General features: G+C 27.2%; 2 protein-coding genes across 2 annotated transcripts; both read left to right on the plus strand.

Annotated features, from left to right (window-relative positions):
- The first annotated feature begins 5717 nt into the window (after positions 1-5717).
- Positions 5718-12996, plus strand: LOC126554007 (uncharacterized). The gene is made up of 3 exons (XM_050209125.1): positions 5718-5856; positions 5997-7278; positions 12925-12996. Exons 1-2 carry the CDS (start codon positions 5718-5720, stop codon positions 6662-6664), a joined length of 807 nt encoding a protein of 268 aa, XP_050065082.1. The 3' UTR covers positions 6665-7278; positions 12925-12996.
- A 1864-nt stretch (positions 12997-14860) lies between these two features.
- On the plus strand, positions 14861-16225 carry LOC114126003 (uncharacterized). The gene is made up of 4 exons (XM_050209126.1): positions 14861-15119; positions 15228-15412; positions 15471-15511; positions 15640-16225. Exons 1-4 carry the CDS (start codon positions 14861-14863, stop codon positions 16223-16225), a joined length of 1071 nt encoding a protein of 356 aa, XP_050065083.1.
- Positions 16226-16712: the final 487 nt, after the last annotated feature.

Here is a 16712-nt window from a genome sequence, read left to right on the forward strand (position 1 = left end):
GGTTCGAAAATCAAACACAAACGCCCGTCGTAAAGACCAATAATGTCGCGGAAACCGAAACGCGTACATGAGAATCTCCGTGTTTAAAATACGCGTACGATCAAATATCGAGTCTCCGTATTATATCACGCACGGGTACGATGAACAGTAATATATTTTACGCGTAAACCCGCTCCGAGCTCACAAGAGCGCGCGTCGTTATAGACCGACAGACCAATACATAAGACAATAGCATTAAGATAATATTATTATCGCTGTCGAGAATGTTTTAAAGACGTTCACTGTCGAGCTACAATAATAATATACGTATTTAAGGCGGGAAAAGGTCGAGAAACGGAAAAAAGGTAGAAAAAGACGTATGGAAACGAAGCGACGGCGGCGGACGACGTTTTCGAAAACGGCGCGGCGGAACGGAATTTTGTGATTGGTAATTGTCTATAATACGGGTGCCGCCGTGGCGGCGGAAAGACGAACCGCTTCACGCTTTATTATATAAGGAGATATACATTTTTTTTAAGCTAAAAGAAGTTTATTTTCCTACTTGGATAAATCTCAAAACCTTGGTATAACTGACAGTCCCATAAAGATTTCTACAAGAACATCTGGTATGTTTTGATTATAATTTATATCTTGACTCATTACATAATTAGGTAGTTATATTTTATTTTGTTCAATATTTTAACTTTAGTTGCTTAACAATGTTAAGTCATATATTATACTCATAGACAAATATTGAAAACTGTAAACTGTTTATAATTTTAGTAATCTAAAACATCTTCGTGTAAACCAAGTTTAAAAAAAAGTAGTTATATTTTATAATGCTCGTTACCTTTACCTGTATGTTTAAAATATACCATTTTCAAAGTTCTAGTAAAAAAATACATATATTACTTTGAATTATATCTAAAAAGTATAAATAGTTTAAATTAATACATTTCTTGCTTATTTACTACATTTTATTAAATGAATTATTCTTAATTTTGTATACCAATTATTATTCTTAGGTAATAACTGTTCAATGGTATATAATATCATCTATGTCTAAAGGAACAAATAACTGTTCACAAAAAGCTAATGACAACTGAATGTATAACATTAGAAAATACATTATAACAAATATTTTAACTATATATTCTTAAAACTATGATGCCATCTATCTATCTCATCCATCTCATCTATCTGGCTCCATTTTTCAACGGAGATGAAAAAAGTTTGAGGGAGTATGGTCCTCTTGCAGTGTAAGAAATTCCCGCTGTAAAATGGAGCCAGACGCCCCATGGTTTTTCTAACCATTTATTAGTAGTAATTTGGGGCGTCTGGCTCCATTTTTCAGCGGAGATGAAAAAATGTTGAGGGGGTATGGTCCACTTGCAGTGTAAGAAATTCCCGCTGTAAAATGGAGCCAGTCGCCCCACGTTGTTTCAGGGAAACCATGAGGCGTTTGGCTCCATTTTTATAGGGACACGAAAAATGTTTAAAGCGGAATGTCCTTCTTACAGTATAAAAAATCTCCGTATTACTTTTACTGAAAATAAAACATGATTAGTTATTAGTTAAACGAATCATTTTCGTTTAAATTTCTGAAATAAATAAAAACATTTTTTTTTTTTTATTATCATTTTGATTATTTATTTTAAATTAATTAATAGTATTTAACATCAAGTATTTTAAATGAATCAGTTTTGTGATATTATTCACACTAGTTTTCTTACTTCTCTAGTAAAAGGTACATATTCAACAATGCGATCATGAATTAATAAACAATAAGCAGTTACACCTGTAAGAGATTCCGATGCTTCAATTTCCAATTGAACATCTACTGATGATGCTGTAGCCGAATCGTTAATTTTTGAAGTATCGATAACTACAATTGGAGCGTTCGATAGAAAAGTAGATGGACTTAATATGGGGTTTCGTATATTTTTTTCATAGTACGATTCTTGAAACGATGTATACATATCTTATAATAAGGTGAAATTATTTTTCGTAAAATCTAAATTCAAATTATCATATGGATAAGCTATTGAGTTAAGAAATACTTTAAAGTTTGTTATATTACAGTGATCAAATATACTACAATCTTTTTCTAACGAATTTTTACATCCTTTTTGTAATCCGATTATAATGAATCGAGGTTTTTCTAATTTTGAAGCAGTTTTTAGGTTCCATACAACTTTTTTAGTGGTTCCGAGTTCAGGATATTCAAAAGTTTCAAAAGATCTGAACGGGATAAACAAACTTTTTTCTTTTTCAATAAGTTTTAATAATTTTAACCTTTCTTCATCATCAACAGTAATATGTGGAACCTTCCAAACTATTTTATTCAAAACAACTTTTCCAGAATTTGTACTTCCACTAGTAATTACTTTTAGAGCGTTTAAATCGCTATGACTTCGAGTTAATATTAGTTCTAATCTAGAATTAACTAATATCTTTTTAAAGTCTTCAAATAGACCTAACCAATATTTTAACGGAATGCATGCAATAAATTCTCCATTACTATTTGCTGGGTTTGAACTATTTTTAAAAATCTAACCAGCATTTTCATAACAATTATAATTATCAGGTGTACCTGATAGATAACTTTTTAACGAACTGGTAATACCAAGTACACGTGTACTATCTACTTTTATCCCATTGATTTCAAGTCGTATTTCATCAAAGAGATAGGAAAAACCGTTATTAGTAAGTTTTACTTTTCCAGCATCTGATACTTGACCTTCTAATTATATAAAGCTTTCATTCAGATACGGATAAACATCTGTTTGTTGGATTGATATACGCATTTCATCGTTATTATTAAATGAAGTTGTATACGGTGTATATGAATGATATTCGATTTTCGTAATTTTAGAATCGGTTTCAAATGGTGAACTTATATCTAAAATATCACTTTCAGGCATTCTGCTTTAATTTATAACCTAAAGCCTTTAAAATTGTTTTATTTTTCGTTGTTAGTTTTTTTACTTTATTCGATGTTACCGGTACCGCTTTAGTCTTTTGTCTAACAAGATTTATTTTATGTAATGGACTTATATTAAATTTTAATCCCATATTAAGATCCGTAACGTTTAATATGTAGATTGATTATTAATTTCTCACCTAAATTGTTTATCGGATTATGATCTTAATCAACTAATTGTATAGTTATTGAATCGATATTTGTTTTATTTAATTTGTAATATATTAGGTTATTTGGTGTTTGAATCAGCTTCGACCCTAAGTTTTCACTAGGGGAAAACTCATAAATTGAATGACTTGACATGTGGTTGTTGAATGAACCTTGAGCTATATTACACATTACTTTTATTGAGTTAACACTGATTAAATTTGTCACTTTCTGTAATCGATGACCATCAATGTGCATGAATAGTTCATAATTTTTTTTTTCAAACCTCAATAAAGGTCCTATACTGTTATCTACGTTAAAACGTATTGCACCATTACTGAATATGGTTGTTCTAAAATCTATTTGATCAATCCCGATATCAATAGTTGTTTTCTCTGTCGATTTTATTCCAAAGTAATCGTTATCATTATTAAAGTCATCTATTTGTGTCAAAATTTGATTTTTAATATCCTTAATATCGTAACACTCCTTTTTCAGTGTGATAGAACAGATTGGAAATTTATTATTATTTAGTAAACGATCGGAGTTTTCTAAATATATTTCGAAGTTGTTATTAGTTTCGTTTATGTTTGCAAATGTATTATATGTTTGCAAATTTAACAAAGCAATTTCCGAGTCATCGTATACATCAATTGGTGGACAATAATGTACAGATAATGTGGTTGTATTACCAGATAAACTTAAAGTAACTGATTCTTGCATTGTAAAAAATTAGGACATAAGTGTCCACAATTAAATGAATTAAAATCTTGATAATTTGTGTAGTTATATTTAATTTTGTTTCCTTTAAAATAGTTTTGTAGTTCAATCGGTGAAGGTAAATCACCGAAGCTATCAAAATATTCAATCTTATCTTAAATTTTATAAAACGCTACCCAATGACTTCCATTACCGGAAGATACGTCTAAGTTTAATATACCACATTCGATTGCGAGAGGTTTTTTAGGTAAGTTATCAAGTGAAAATACTCCACGGAAATGACTGATATTAAACTTTGCAACATATTTTATAATATCTCTAGAAGTTAGTGGTCTGTTAGGTAGCGTATTCATCAGTTTTTTTTCCTTGATCCATTATTATTTAAATATAATCCATTACCTTTCTTTCTTTTTGAATTTTGTATTGCATTATACACACTGGCACTTCCAGAGATTAAACTACCAAGTGCTGATAATCCTGCAAAAATAGGTATTAAAGGAATTGCACCACCTGACTGACCTGGTGTTAAAATCAACAATTTACCAACATTTTTTTTTAACGGTTTTTTTTTTTTTCGTTAACAGTATACCATTTATTTTTATTTTTGTAGTACGTTTCCGTTTACGTTTACAACCCATTCCTATTTTTCTTTTAGCTTTCATTGCAGTTATTACGGTGTACGCAACGATTTTCTCTTTTCTAGATCTATCTTTTGCTTTAAATCTTTCCCAAGCCCGAAGTTCTAGCACTTTATGTCTATCTTCTAAATGTTTTCTAGTTGCATGCAAAATATCGTGATCGTAACATGCAGTATCCAATGGGTTTATTCCTTTATCACCACAATCTAGTCTCTTTTTTTAATTTTGCACCATGTCAACAATACTAATAGTTTGAAATACGAGCTTCAAACGGGTGACTATTTATAAGTGAGTTTACAAATCCTTTACCAGTCTTACCTGATTTACACTTATGAGTTGAACGTATCATTTATAACTGATTATAAAGTAAAAATTCATGAGTATTTATACGAAAAAATGAACTTGATTGAGCAGAAAGATAAATTAGATATTACAAATGTTGATGTTCAGATAGAAAAAAAACCATCAAAACATGGATCATTATTACCTGATACCATACGTGCTATATTAGTTGGTCCTAGTGGTTCAGGAAAAACAAATATAATGTATAATTTAATTACCCATGAAAACGGGTTAAGATTTGAAAATATTTATCTATACTCTAAAACCTCAAATCAAGAAAAATATGTTTTGTTAAAAAAAATAATAGATGATATAAAAGGTGATAATTTTTTTCATTTTTACAAGTGCTGATAAAGTTATAAAACCAAACTTAACTAAAAAAAATTCCATTATAATTTTTGATGACGTTATACGTGGTCCGCAGTCAGTAATCTAAGAATACTTCTCAATTTGTAGACATTCAGGTGCTAGTTCAGTATTTTATTTAGCACAAACATATTCTAAAATACCAAAACAGTTAGTAAGAGATAACTCAAATTTTTTAATAATACTAAAACAAGACGATACAAATTTACGACATATATTCAATGATCATTCGTCTACAAATATATCCAGAATTTCGGAAAATTTCCCATTTATGTTGGAATCATAGTGATTATGGGTTTATGATTATTGATAAAACTCGGGAAATGAATGAAGGAAGATACAGATGTGGTTTTCATACTTTTATTAAAATAAAATAAATGTAAGTATAAATATAAATATAAAGTATATCTGAAATTATATACATTGTGTTGTCAATAGTCATACGATACAGTTATATTCACATTACTATTTGAAATGATTAAAGAAAAAATTTTATTGGAAAATTTAATAACCTCAAAAAAAAAAGTATAAAACGAAAAATAATGGAAATGAAACGTGGTATCATAGATTCCGACAACTATTTTCGTGAAGCATTTAAGCCAATAATAGAACCATTGAGCAACCAAACAGAAAAGAATACACAACCGGCTGATGAAATAAAACCGGAAACTTCAGACGTTAGTGATGATGATAATGATAACGAATTAAATTCATCATTTTCAAATTTTTTCAATAAACGTCCTACATCAAAACGATATGATAAATCATATGGTACGTATTATGATAAAGCCAATTATGATAAAGTGGTTCATATAAACTAGGAGGCCACTCTGTAACTTTTAGTCATGGTAACTTACAGTTATTTAATAAATACTATCCATGGACTGAAGGACTATGGTCTTTACTATGTGAGAAAGAACCAAAAAATACAACTCTACAAGATATGGAATCTTATTACGACATTTTAAAAACTTCACGAGCTCATTTAAAAGCAGATGGGAAACCTAAAACCTCAAAGTTTCATAAATGGACGAATGTTGTAAAACCTCTATACGATAGAATGAAAAATGAGGAAAAGCAATTAAACGAAGAAATAGATAAAATTAATAACTCAAGAACTCTTCGATTAAGTTTAGAACAAATTACCGATCATTTATCTAGATCTAACACTAAACGTAGTAATATTCATAATAATACAACTATACCAAATGATCCATTTGAATTTCGTCCAACAGCAAACAGTTCTATGACTACAGATCCAAAAAATGAAAAAATGTTTAATTTTACTGCAACCCCAAAGGTTAAGAGAGGTTCTGGTTTATATAAAGATGTAATACCTCAAACACAATTAGTTTATTATGACGATCCGAATGAACTAGTAACTAGATTAAATCTTCTAACATCATCACAAAATGTTGGTAATACTGGTGTCAATAATGAAATTATATCAATTTTAGAAGAATTACGCGAGAGAAATATTATAGTATAATGACAATCTTAACCAGTTTAGCTGAGGAGTTACATGGACCTGCGAGAAAAATATTTCCTAGACGAAGCGTAGTAACACGGTTTAAAGATGAACTCTGGCAAGCTGATTTAATAGACATGCAACCACATTCTAGACAAAATAATGGTTTTAAATTCATTTTAATTATTATAGATACATTTACGAAGTATGTGTGGGTAGAAGCACTAAAAAATTAAACAGCAAAGGAGTGTACAAAAGGTATAATACAAATATTAAAAAAAAATCAACCAAAATTATTACAAACAGATAACGGAATAGAATTTTACAATAATGAATTTCAAAGTATAATGAATAAGTATCATATTAGACATTATTCAACATACAGCAGTATAAAGGCTGGTATGGTTGAACGCGTTATAAGAACAATAAAAAATAAAATTTACAAATATTTTACATCAACAGGTTCGTGGAATTGGATAAATTCAATTTTTAAATTAGTATATAATTATAATAATACAAAACATTCAACAATAAAATGTTCACCACACGAAGCTCGGATCAAACCGGTTACAATAATAAGAAAAACATTACAAATTAATACATCAAATAAACTTAAATTTAAAATTAATGACAAAGTAAGAATATCTAAGTATAAACATAATTTCAGTAAAGGTTATACACCAAATTGGACAACAGAAGTGTTCACTACTTCTAAAATTTTAAGTACAGATCCATTAATTTATCAACTAAAAGATAGTTCAAATGATATAATATTAGGCTATTTTTATACACAAGAATTAAAAAAAACATTTTTTACCGACACCTTTCTCATTGAACGTATTATAAAAAAAAATAAAAACAAATTATATGTTAAATGGTTAGGTTTTAACAACAGTTATAATTCGTGGATTGATGTAAATGATACTTTAAAATAGTAAATAAACGAAATGTATCAATCAATATTTATTATAATATAACCATCTTATTATTACAATGTTTGGATCTATTTCATTTTTATGTTAATTTATTTTTTAATTGATTACCGAATGTTATAACTGAATTAAATCCGTTAATCTTTTTACTACCATATCCCTACTAATCTGCCAATCGATGTAAAACTTTGTCTAAAATAAAATAGAGTTCACTCAGATTTTCAATATCGATTTCTAATTTGGAATTATAGGTTTTGAACGAATATTCTAGGTTTGTTCATTCTGAAAAATTAAATGTTATACTGTTTAGCTAATTGTTTAAACATGCATTTTAGTAATAAAAATAAAAATAATGAATAAATAACGTTTTTGTTTTTTTTAAATTGTATTTATCCTATATTTTATTTTATTAATATTATTATTTTTATTGAATACTATATCAATTTTACATAATTAAAAAAAATAAAATAAACTATTTTTTTAAACGATAGTGACCATATGCAATAGTATTAATACCATCACGCATAATAATCCTTTTATCGTCATTCGCACTAAGAGCAATTTTATCTATAGATTTAGAATAAACAAAATGGTGTTTTGATTGTATAAAATTCATAGATTTACATAATTGTTGACTAGCTGAATTATTGATATAGGTATGCATTTAATATATTTAAATATTCGTCAAACTTCATGTGATTATTAATAACATATTTTTTAACACCCTTAGCTCTTTTTACTTCATCTTTATTTGTTTTATATGCATAGAGTTTAGGACGTAAAGTAATAAATTCTAATAAGTTTTCAGATTTTAATTCGTCTTTAAAACAACCTGGTTGATTTTTTCTACGATCACTAGAACAATAGTGATTTTTCGGATAATTTGAAGTATCAAAGTAAGAAAATAATTTTCGTTTTATGTCATCGAAAAAGTTAGAAGTTCTTATTTCGTAAACTAACGAATCAGTATCTGAATACACAATGTTAATTTTATTTCTATACATATTTTTCATTACATTATAATGAAAATCATACATTATTGACTTTGAAATATCCAATATTGCAAATCCTACATAAATAGGCTTATCAAATTTAATTTTTTCCTTATTCATATGAATGGACATTAAATTTTTTGTGTATATAGTTCGATCTTTAAATGTTGTTTTCGACATTAATCGATGTGCTTTTTTTGCGTTAGATACTAGAAACATTGACATACGTTTTCTTACATTTTCCATACATTTTCCATAGACACTATTCACTAACAGTTTCCAGAATTGTCGCTCAAACTCATTCCTTGACTTAACCCTCATATTTGTACATAAATTTATATATGGTGCCATCCAACGAGATTGTGAAAAACGCAGAATCCTATGAACTTTTTTCACTTTTAATCCATTAATGATGGCCTGTTTCAAATTTCTATAGTGAACTACATAATTAAATTTCGATTCTAATGTTGTTAATAGTTTTTTTACTTTTGAATTGGGAGGACATTTATTCTCAGGTAAAAATGGGAAATCATTATGATTGTCATGTAATTGTTTTGGATAAATAACATCTACTTCTAAAATATAACCATATTCAGCATCATCTTCATTTTGTGTTATATCTATTGTCAAATCGTTAAACCATTCAAAATTTTTATGAGGTAAAGCACAGATAGCATTGCTTTTCCATATAGATTTACACAGTCCAAGTAAGCTAACCACGTTACAGGTTTGTTTGAATCATAATTAATATTTTGAATATTAGGAATGTTAGCTTTTACATGTCTTTTAACTGAATGACAAATTCCACCACGTAATCCGTTCTCCAGAAAAATTTGAATATCATACTGTTTAAGCCGTTCTAATTTAACATTAGTATGTTTTAACATACAATCGAATGCAAATCCTGGAGCGGTCATAAAATGTGAAGCATCGAGTTTAAGTGTTTGTAAACAAAGATCTCTAAAATTTTCAAAAACATCAGAAAGTAAACATACATCTGTTGCTAAGTATAAGTCACTATATTCTCCTAATGTTTTTATATTAAATTTTTTCCAAACATTATGAGCATGCGCATAATCTTCATCTTTTAATGAATTATAAAAAAACTGTTTTGGTGGTAAACAAGTTTCATTTAATTTATTAGGATGGTCAATATATTCATAAGGAAACACACCTTTTCGTGTAACTAAATTTAATGTCGACAAAGAAAATATTTTTAATGTTTCTCTAAATCTAGTTTTGTCTTCAGATAAATTATCAGCTAGTGAACTAAGAGACTCTGACATAAAACGAAATATATCAATAAATTTTATATTGAATTTATCTTGAATAGTTTTACTAAATGATATATATTTTTCTGATGAATTAGGTATTACATGAATATCATTTTCATTACAACCAAGTTCACGAACAATAAAATGACTGTCATAGACTAAGTTATGAAAGTATATTGGAATAAATGAAACATTAGTTAATTCAAAATTACAATTTAAACAAACAGCTGATCTAAAACGTCCTGTAAAATGATTATGATCTCTTACTTTAAATAAATTATCGTTTTTAAATGATTTGAAGCAGCATTCACATAATCTAGCATTTTGAAATTTATGCTCTTCATCAACAGTTAATTTGTCCATGGGTATATTTATCTTATAAAGATTACACACTTTTGAACCTATATCTATCATTGTCTTTATGAAATGTTTTGCTGCATTACGATTTCTATAAACATGAAGTTATGTTGGAATTTTATATTTTTTTATTAAATATTTAGGTATAATGTCATAATCTATTTTTACGTAAAATGTATAACTCATAGGTTTATGTTTATGAGTCATCAATGTCTTAGTTTTAATGTCTTGGTTGTTTATTATAGGATTTAAATAACATTCGAAATCAGAATAAATTACTATAGGTATTCGTTGAGATCTTTTAAAATTTTTAAAATAAATAGTATCGTCATTCGTCATCACTGTTATCAAACATTACAGGTCTTCCAAGTTTATGTTTTCCACAAATTTTTTTATGTTTTTTTTACCCATTAATACCCCATAGTTTGAATTTACAAGGATTATTACTAAAAACTGTAAAACATCTTTTACATATAATTAATTTAGATTTATGTTTCGTCTTTTGACTACGAATATGTCTACAAAAATCATTAATAAAACAATAATGTGACGTTATACCATTATTAATTAAAAGCAGATCGAAATTGTTTTTACTTTCCACATTATTCATATATAATGGGAAAACAACATTTTTATTATCTAAACTAAAAACATTAGCTGATAGGTACATTATTTAAACGTTCAAATGATTTAATTTGATTAACTGGTGTCGGAAAATCGATACAATGAAAATTTAATCCACTTTTTTTTTCAAGCATTTTAAAATATTGATTACTAAATTTAGTTTTATCTGAACGAGTATTATATTTTGTTAAAATTGCATATTTGAAACATTTGTTATTATTTTTTACATTTATAACAGCTTTCTTATTCCTTATACAGTCTGGTAAAATTACATAAGAAGATCCGGTTAAAGGGTTTACAATATTGTTTCTTAATTGTAATGCATCAATTGAATATAAACTCCAACCACTTCCTTTAGTTACAAAATTACTTTCCTCTTTGTTAATTTTATCAAACATTTTTTTTAATAAATTTTCGAAATTTGAATTTGTATATGCCAACACATTCACTGTTTTAAATGAAATATCTCGGTGTTCCTATGTTAACACATGTATATAAACACAGTCGAGATATAAGTTAAATTTAATACTAGTTTGTTGTGACATTTTTTTTAATTTACAAACAATCATTTCAAAACCGTAGTCAAAAAATTGATTAAAGTCTATGAAATTATAATCGTTTTTAAAAACAAACGTTTTTGAACATTTTTTAAACCGATTTAATTGAATAAGTCCGCTTCCACAATTACGTTCATACGTGTTCTTTTTGATATTACAATTCGTTGTATTTTACTGTAATTAAAAATAAATAAATAATAATAATATAAAATTGACCATTAAATAACAATAAAAAAATTTATTGCTAAATAAAAAATACGTATTTATCATTTATGCTTATTAAGTCATTATTTATTTTTATTACAATCGATAGCGTTGACCTTTGAACGATCGAGGTTAATTTTTAAAATATTACTGTGTTACTAATTACGATCTATTGTCATTAAAGATAAGTCAATATAATTTTATTATTTTACTTAATATGAACTGATAATATTGCTTTTTTACACATAAATAATTAACTTAATACCTATAACTTAAAGCTGATCTGGTTTTTTTTCAAAATTTTTTTAGTACTGTTAAATACTGTTAGTTGTGGGGTTGGTCAGCCTGCTACAATGCCGGAGGGTGCATGGTACTGATGGAACGGTCGAGTCAGTCAGTCGGGTCCGGTCCATGCGTCTCTCGGTCCTCGGTAGTGAGTTGTGATGTTATTTGTAATTGGATTCTTTAATTATGAAATATAGAGTTGTTTTTATAGCATTGTTGTGTTTTATAATTTATATTTAATAGTACCAAATCTTTGGTTTATATATATATATATATTCATTAATCTTATTCATCCATCAAGTGATATTATGAAAGGTCGTTCTCAATGTCATTTAATTTTAGATTTAACGTAAGTCTGCGATATAGCTGTAGAAATTAAGTATTAAATCGACATGTTAATATTTGTTAAAATCAAAATTGATTGTAATTATTTTTAACGGATGAGGTTAATTTTTCAATATTACTGTGTTACTAATTGCGAACTATTAGTATTTTGTAAGAACTTATATTATTTTATTATTTTACTTAATATAAACTGATAATTGTTTTTTATACATAAATAGTTGAAAATACATTTCGTTAATTTTACATCACTAACTGCGTCGTGTATATAAGTTATATCATGGTTTTGATTACAAATTGAATCATGAGTTTCCTTCAACGATAAAAATCTACCATTTTTAATTATATAACCTAATTTATGGTTTAATATAATTTCATTACTTTTAAAATTAATTAGTTTTAAATAAAATACTCTATTATTATCAGTATCGTATGCAGTCATATTCAACATTATATTTGTATTAAAACCTAATCTTTGTAAAATATTTTTATCTGAATTACCATTCCATAGTAAAATAATTGCATTTTGATTATTAAAATCAAGATAGTTTTTTAAAAAGCTTGTAGTTAGGTTCGACGTTTTTGTTTTCATAGCTAAATGTAATTCATTTAATATAACTTGAAGCTGATCTGGTTTCTTTTCAAAAATTTTTAGTAACAAATCTCTAGTTTTTACATATGAATAATTATTCATTAATCTTATTCTTCCATCAGGTGATATTATTAAAGGTCGACCTCGTAGACGAATAATTTCAGATTTTACGTGAGTCTGTGATATAGCTGCAGAAATAAGTATTGAATCTGTTCGTTGATAGTTGCTGAATTCAAAATCAATTATAATTATTTTATTTTTTGGTTTTTGCCTGTAATTAAACAACATCAATTAATAGTATCATAGTATTATTTGTATCTATGTTACTAAAATATATTTTAATAAAAATAAAATACTGATTTCATAATTTTTTATTTTATAAAAATTTAGATTATTGAATGTACTTTATATATTTTATTGATTTATTTTTTTTATTTGTGCGTAATATGAATTTATTTGATATTAAATATTTCATTATTCATCTGATTTTTATTTCACTGAAATTTTTTAAAATATTAAAACAAATTTTTTTATAATCAATAATATAAATATTTTATAGTCACATAACTTATTATTTTTTAAGAAATATATAAAAAAATAAAAAAAATCATATCTTTTATATTTATTCACGAAGACTAGCAGATTCACCAGCAGCTTAATTAATCTATAATGATATAAACAATATTCAAATAAAATAATAATTTTTAACTTTGATTTTATATCATATATTTTTAATCTGATCGTGTTTTACAACTTTTATTATATATATTAAATATTGAATTTGAATTCAACCAATTTTATTTTTATATTTTATTCATTTTATTTATATTTTCATATTATACGTATGAATTAATTTATATTTTAAATATTTTATTATTCATCTGATTTTTTATTTCACTGAAATTTTGTAAATTATTAAAACATATTTATTTATAATTAATTATATTTGTATTTTATCTTACTTATTGTTTTGCTGCATAGTTTGATGAATACCTCGGTCCATGTTGTTGCGTTGAATAAGTAGGTTTTAGTTTATCAATTAAAAATGAATTAAGGGGATTGGTGACGGTGATTTCCTGTCTTTGTCTAACACATGCGCAACATAAGAATTCAGACGTGTCTTTTGTCCAACGTACCGATTGATACAGTAAAGCGATAAGAATTCTGAAAACAGATTTGAATTCGTTGTCAAGTCTACTTGAGAACGGCCAGTCTACATTTTTAATATTATCTGCAAAAATCTTAAAATTATTGTATTACAAACGAGTAATTAAAAAATTGTTATATTTCAATTATTTAAAAAGTTATATTTTAATATAAAAAAATGTGGACTGACCGTTCTCAAGTAGACTTGACGAAGAATTCAAATCTGTTTTCAGAATTCTTATCGCTTTACTGTATCAATCGGTACGTTGGACAAAAAACACGTCTGAATTCTTATGTTGCGCATGTGTTAGACAAAGACAGGCAATCACCGTCACCAATCCCCTTAAGAACTATAGTCCGCGACATGAAAAGTGGCCGATGTGTGCCGCGACCCGTTGCGGCTTCCCAACCTGTTAGTCATTGGTTCTCAACCTAGAACATCTACTACCCGGCGCGCGCCAGCGCGTACCTTTTGTCTATTCCATTCCTACATATATTCCATACATTATAGTATACTGGTTTTTTTTTGTGTGCCCTTAGCGGATCTTCTGGAATGCCTGGAGGGCAGCTGTAAAATGTACTGTGGTGGGGATTGTGAACCACTAGGGTGAAACAGCCGCTAGGTTCGCGACGGTTATCGGCCACTTTTCATGTCGCGGACTATTGGGAATCGCCAAGGTCTGACATGCACTCTGGTGGTATAAATTTTAACTAATGCAACTGGGCATGGTTGTTTACTTAATCGGTTTAACCGTTTAACACATTCGATTATCTTTATGAAATCAAAGTTCTTGAGTTTAGTGTTAAGTGATAAGTATAACAATATTAAATTATTAAGTTCCACTACTTGACTTTATTTATACAATTATTTACTGTGTATATTGTAATTAAAACTTATCGAATTAAAAAAGTATGGAAATCGATCGCGAAAGTGACGGGCAAGGTGCTATATTTTCACCACGACCAAATAAATCGAATCAATTTTGCTCAGTTTTTGGTTGTAATTCAAGATCTAGACGCAATCCTGATTTAAGATTCCACACTTTTCCTAGCGAAAATGAAAAAAATCGACGTACAAAATGGATAAATGCACTTCGAATTGGGAAAAAAGTTTCCAAACACATGGTAGTTTGTTCATTGCATTTCAAACGTGATGATTATTTTTTACCAGGTACCTACATTGTTATTTTAAAATGTTCATAACTCATCAAAACTATATTTATTTAATATATTATTTTTTATGAATGCACCTATATTTCACATATTTATGTTTTTATAGATACTCATTCGACTAAACGATATTTGAAAAAAATTGCAGTTCCCACTTGCAATTTACCCAAATCAACTATTTTAAAACAAATTTGTTTTACAAAATCGGCACAAGCTGAAGCAAGGAAAAGAAGAACTATAAAAAGGGCAACTCAAGTTGTTAAAAGAATTGATTTTTCATCTGAAGAAAGTAAAGTAAAAATAGATAATGTCAATGATGATGATGGTTTTAATATATATGACACTTTAAAAGCTAGTACTTTTCAACCAGAAACAAATGATGTATCAATACAGGTAACAACTGGTGATTTTAAAATTCCATTATTATTATCATTTATAGATAATGATAAAAAATTAAGTACATTAACTGGGATTCATTCATATGAACTTCTTAATAGTATAATTGAATGTTTACAATTAAGTCAACTAGTACCTTACCGTAAACTCCAAACTTTTTCTTTGGAAAAAAGAGTTGTTATGACACTTATGAAGCTCAAACAAAACATGTCTTATTCTGTACTTGCAATACTTTTTAACTGTACCAATTGTAAACGAATTATATTTAATACAATTGATATGTTATCTATTATACTAAAATCCATGATTCCATGGCCCTCTAGAAATGAAATGAATTCTAATATGCCTTTATGTTTTAAACATTATTCTGATACTAGGATAATTGTTGATTGTATAGAAATACCGTTGATGAAACCTAAACATTTATCTAGTTCCATTATAACATATTCTCAGTATAAATCAACATATACTGCTAAATTTATGACTGGGATTACTCCTGGAGGAATTTTATCCTTTATCACTCCTGCTTATGGTGGTCGTGCATCAGATAAATTTATATTCGAAAATAGTAAACTTATTGATAAATTAGAAGCTGGGGATGCAATAATGGCAGACAAGGGATTTTTGATTGATAATGTATGTGCCCAACGACATATAAAATTATACCGACCACCGTTCTTAAAAGGTAAAACACAATTAAGCAAAGACTAGGCCCTTTTAAATGTTACAATTGCAAGTGCCAGGGTACATATTGAAAGAGTAAATCAGAGAATGAAAGTTTTTAGTGTGTTTCAAAAATTCCCCAGTAGTTTAATATCTAAACTTGATGCTATTTTCTTAATTGTATCTGCTATTGTAAATTTGAGCCAACCTATTCTGGCAGATGATAAATTTGTTAGTGACAATAGTAATTTAGACTTTTCTGTTGAAATGTCATAAGAATGTCATTCAACTTTATATCTTTTTTTTTTTTTAACTAGTAATTCAATGAGCATAAAATTGTATAACTTGGACAATAAAAAATTAAATTATTTATTATATTTTGTATATTTATTTTTATAATATTAAGGTAATGTAAAATGTATTTTTTTTGTGACTTTGAAGTAGTAATAAATATATTTTAATACTTTATGAACTTTTTTGTTTATATATTTTCTAAACAATTTACATGTAACATATAGTCAAAATACACTTTTTT

The sequence above is a fragment of the Aphis gossypii genome, unplaced genomic scaffold (genome assembly GCF_020184175.1).
Source record: "Aphis gossypii isolate Hap1 unplaced genomic scaffold, ASM2018417v2 Contig00401, whole genome shotgun sequence".
Lineage (NCBI taxonomy): Eukaryota > Metazoa > Arthropoda > Insecta > Hemiptera > Aphididae > Aphis > Aphis gossypii.